Here is a 4,935-nt window from a genome sequence, read left to right as displayed (position 1 = left end):
TTAGGTCAAGAGGAAAAAAAGAGCTGATTTGGACAATTGTGGTCTGTAGGTCAATAAGGTGGTGGATGTGGATGAGGGAGTGGAAGTTGAATTCTTTCCTAGGCCTCCAGTGGCCACTCAACAAGAGATCATACTGTGTGTGTATGTCTCTACATATCTGTGTGTGGATATGTAGGTGTGTTTGTGTGTCGCTTTTAGTTGTCAAACCCCAGATGTGCCACACCGTCTGTAATGGCTGTGCGACGGGTACGGGCTGCAGTGGGTCTGATGCCTGGGGAAAACCTATTGATGTAGAGATGTCCCTCCAGCTCAGAGGCAGAGAATGGAAACCAATTTGCAGAACATGTGACCCGTCTCTGGTGGGACTGAGTGACCTCGCTAACAATAAAGGGAAGACCTCCAGTCTCTGCCATCTCCTCTCATGTGAGCGGTGACAGCTTCGATTCTTTTGCAGAGAGTCTGTATGGATTGAGATGTGTGATCTCAACCTTTTGTTGACAGAAATACTCGTGTTTTTCTGTATGTGTACTTACAGTGTACATGTAATAGTGTCTCTGCACACCTTTGTAGAAGTGATGATTCTTTAGGATGATGGTGTCTACAGTGTACTTCTCTAGAATGTTCTTGTGAACTTCACCACCTTGAGATCGGATTTGTCACTGAAGAAAGTTATCTGTTTTGTAAAGTTGAGGCAAGTCCATCTAATTCGTCCTTCTTCCATACTTCATGGAATCAGGATGAAAAGTTGCAGCTATTCTCCTGTTAAAATGACATTGCACAGAGTATTCGTACTTGTTTACACTATGCTATGAGGTTTTTCTATTTGCCATAATTTAAATGGGATTAAGTAGGATTTCACCGTAATAATATAGCCTGTTAGCCTGGACCATAATAAACCACCTAACATGTCTTCTTATCTAGTGTTGTTTTTCCCAAATCTAGACTCGTATATAGGCCTGAACCATGTCGTACTGAATTGTGTGAAAAGCTGTGATGAGAAACTAATTTAATTTACACATTTTGTGAGAATTATTTTTTTTTTTTCTGCAGAACAACATGGAGGCTCGTTAGTCAAAACCAAGACTGAAAACTTAATTACTCCTTTCAACCTTGACAAAGGCAGCGCATAGGTTATGTCTAGAAAGGATCTGTCTCGTGTAAAACACCAGCGATTGTGTTCAGGTGTTCTGCGGGCAGCCTTGCAGTCGTTGAGTAATCTTGTATTTCTACACTTGTAGAAGAGTTGCATTTGCAGTTCTGTGTGGCATGTTTAACTGATTCAGGTTATCATGAAGTAATGAACTAAATTCAATTGTAAGGTTATTTTTTTATTATCTTTAAAGTTACAGCAAGGAATTAAAATTTTTATGTTGATTTTGGCGGCCCCTGTGGAGAAAACCGATAATGTCATCCGGGCACCAGGTTCTGTGTTGGACCGGCGAAGCAAAGAGGCGAATCTCAGCTCCTGGCCGGGCGCTGAGCTCGCCACCACCCACTGGAGCTCCAACTGCAGGGAAGCCGGATCTTTAGGGGAATCGGTATTCAATTTATGCTGTTTCACAATGAGTCAAGAGTACGTGGAAAAATCAACGTACAAAAGCAACTTCTCTCCTCTGCGAGGAGCTTCCCGTCCACCTAGGAATCCGGAACCCCTCCGAGTTTGTTTTCTTCCGGAGTCGCTCGGATGACACGAGAATGTGTCGTGATTTTTTTTGTGTCGTGACGGATCCTTTCTAGCCATAACCCAGCGCATACAGGATGCAATTCTTCCATTCGTTTCCTTTCACAATAAAAGCCCTAGACATATACACTGCGGAACTGTTTACCAGAGGGAACTCTGATTCATTCAGTGCATTTTGCTAAAAGGAAACTAAATAAAATATCTTACAGTAGCTTCGGCTAAACAACAGTTTACCGCAGACAGACTGCCAGAGGCAGCTCGGGATCAATAAGATCACATAGCTGTTCCTCTGCCTGCGCAAAACTATTGCAACCTTTTTATTGAAAAAGGTCTGCAACCGTCCGAAATTCACATCGCTGCCGGTATGACTTAGTTTTGATGAAAAATATTCGCAGTCAAGTATTTCGTAATTGTATGCTGGTTTATGTGAAGATGCTGTTGTATGTTGGCAGACAAGCTGCATGTATTGTGATGACGTTTTTGTAAAACCTGTAATAAATCTTTGGCCTTCTGTCAGATCAATAGTCACTCTGGTTGTAGCTCTGTGTTTGGTCTCCACCACCTCCTGGTAGAAAGTATCTGGCTCTTGAGCTGCTAAATGCTCAGCTTAAGGATTCTGGAGGTGAAACTTAGACCTTCTAATTGTTGTGAATTAGGACCTTATTTCTTTAAATTTGTGTTTCAAAAGGAGTGTGCACATTTCGCAAATAAATATGTTGACACCTGTATATGATTCAAGTATCACAATTTATTACAAAAACTAGAACTTTTTTCATCTGTCCGTCTTGCCATGCTTTAAGCATGTAACAATACAGTATAAAATCTCAAATTCATATCGTAAAAGCAAAGATCATAGATGCTGACGCAGCATTTACAGAAGTTAAGACATGCTGTTACTGTACAGAGAACATTCCCATTGAAGTACAAACATCTGCAAAATGCGTCATTATCATCAATGAATTGCATTTTTCAATAAACAATCTGATCCAACCCCATTCAGAGTGTTACAAGAAACACCTTTTCAAAATAATTTTTACAAGAAAATAAACACGAACACTCTGCAAATCGTAATGAATGTGCTGAAATTTTTTTTTTTTTTTTCAACAGCCCAAGGCACTCAGGCTCGAATGTTGGCAATATATATGTCATTCTTTACACAAAATCACGTCAAGCAGGTGGTGGAAGAGAAAGAATAGTGAGAGAGAAGCAAAGTTGTCTATTTTATGACCTCCTGAAGAGCACCTCTCTTTTTAAAGAAGTCCACCTTGTCCTTTTCACAGTGAGAAACCCTGGCAGTCGAGACAGAAAAGACGTTTGAAGAAGTCAGTTGTTTTGCTGAATTGCGTGACATCTGTTGGCTAAAAACTACATAACCTCCTACTGTACTTTTGATGCCGGCCTGACGTTTCGATCCCCCGAGAGCGTCCTCTGCTCTCTGGAGCGTCAGCGGCTGCTTCTTCCAAACCACAACTAGGCCTGATGGTGCGTTCAAGCGCCACGGGATGCCAAGGTGTCCCGTTTGCAGTGACCTGTCCCCACATGAGTATTTGGTAAAAATCTATCAAGTGTCCAGAATGATGTTTTCATATATCTATAACAAATCCAGATGCTATTCATTGAAATAATCCTGACTTTTCAAATTACTTTACCACGGCTGTGACAACAGAGTGGCTTTGACAAAATTCACTGATCTCCTCTTTCCCTGCAGTTCAGTTGAGCTGGCGACAGGCTTCAAATGTCCACTTTGAGGCACCTCCGTAAATGTCGAGGCTCGTCTCCATCCACGCAAAAACGTTGCCCACTTGCGCTTTGCTGCTGCACGTCGCCAGATTGTATATCTCTCCGACAGATAGTTTCCGATCCCAGATGTGAAAATTCGCCAGGTCTCCAACAAAAGCTTGTGTTGCGTCAAATCCTCCTCCGAGTGTGTCCTGTGGAAAAGACCATTGGATTCAATCAAGGAAGACATGATTTTCTTCCCTCTGGCTGCTTTGTGGAAAGACCCAAACTGTCTTGACCGACTAAATTAAATGAGGCATCTTCAATCCACTGGGATTCTTGATGAGTTCCGGTTAAAGATCTAATCGCCTTAATAATTTACAGCAAGGACGGATGTGAAGATTTGTTTATGTCACAATGAAATGGAAAAATTACTTTTCCACAATCTTTCACCCCATGGCACACGCTAAATACTCTCTTCATGCCTTAAGTCCTACAAAGCAGTAAAGATGCTCTCCACATGTAGTGTGTGTGTGGCTCTAAAAACGTGTTGCCTTCATGGAAAGCGTCTGATGTGCGTTGCGTTTACCTGCTCTTGACCCAGGATCAGCAGGCCCTGTGGTTTGATGGGATGATATGGAGCCAGATTCTCTCCACTCCCTCTTTTGACGCCATCTTGGAAAGCTTCCCAGACACCATCACGAGTGGTCCAGGTCACGCAGATGTGATGCCACTTTCCGTCATTGATGAGAAAAGGCAGCTTGGCGACCTAGAAGGAGACGGATACGACGTGAACGTTTGCTGCAGCGAGTCAAAACACAGTCACACTTTAAGACCAATACATGGAAACATTTCCTGTGCGCGTCAGACATGCCTTGTCATTTATTAGTATCTCCATCGGGTTGTTTCCCCACTCTATGAGGACCAGCTCGTTGGCTTGACCCGGGACTGCGTAGGAGAACGGTGTGCCCACTCCCGGGGACGCGTTGGACTTTAGCCACATGCACACGGTGAGGGCGTACATCTCTGGCAGACTCTTCTTCACTTTTGCGTACATGTAGTTGGTTCTCAGTGGGAACGTGAGCTGGAATTTATCCAGAGGCCTGTTGTCTCTCTGACCTGTGGAGAAACAACGGACCATGGTTGACTTCAGACGCTTTGGAGAAGGAAGTGTTAATTGTTGTTTTTTCTTCATTTTTTTCAAACAAAGATATATCGGTCCTAGTGCACACGTGCTGGGGATTTACATACATGTAGGAATTACATGTTACACAACACATCCACAATCTCCAGATTTGCTTTAATCTCGCATGATAAATCTCCCACCACATGAGTGCTGACGTTGTTAAGCGTCATCTCGGTTTCTGCTGCCGCAACACCTATTTTACTGCCACACTGTTTTTCTTTTTCGTTTTTTTTGCGGTATCGAGAGCGCACCGTGCATGGTTTAACTTCTGGAGTGGCTCACTGAGCAAATGGAGGGATGGGTCGCTCACTGTGTGTGTGTGTGTGTGTGTGTGTGTGTGTGTGTGTGT

General features: G+C 43.1%; 1 protein-coding gene across 1 annotated transcript in view; it reads right to left on the bottom strand.

The window, feature by feature from the left end:
• Positions 1–2,409: 2,409 nt before the first annotated feature.
• Positions 2,410–4,935, bottom strand: part of nptx1l (neuronal pentraxin 1 like) — a 4,093-nt gene continuing 1,567 nt past the window's right edge. The window contains exons 3-5 of the mRNA XM_031861934.1: positions 4,275–4,519; positions 3,990–4,169; positions 2,410–3,612 (exon numbers count right to left, since the gene is read on the bottom strand). Of these exons, the coding sequence (XP_031717794.1) occupies positions 3,391–3,612; positions 3,990–4,169; positions 4,275–4,519 (647 nt within the window). The 3' untranslated portion in view covers positions 2,410–3,390. The remainder of the gene's footprint in view (positions 3,613–3,989; positions 4,170–4,274; positions 4,520–4,935) is intronic.

Source organism: Anarrhichthys ocellatus, unplaced genomic scaffold, assembly GCF_004355925.1.
Source record: "Anarrhichthys ocellatus isolate YVR2014 unplaced genomic scaffold, GSC_Weel_1.0 scaffold26, whole genome shotgun sequence".
Classification (NCBI taxonomy): Eukaryota; Metazoa; Chordata; class Actinopteri; order Perciformes; family Anarhichadidae; genus Anarrhichthys; species Anarrhichthys ocellatus.
This window is presented reverse-complemented; position numbering and strand designations above follow the sequence as displayed.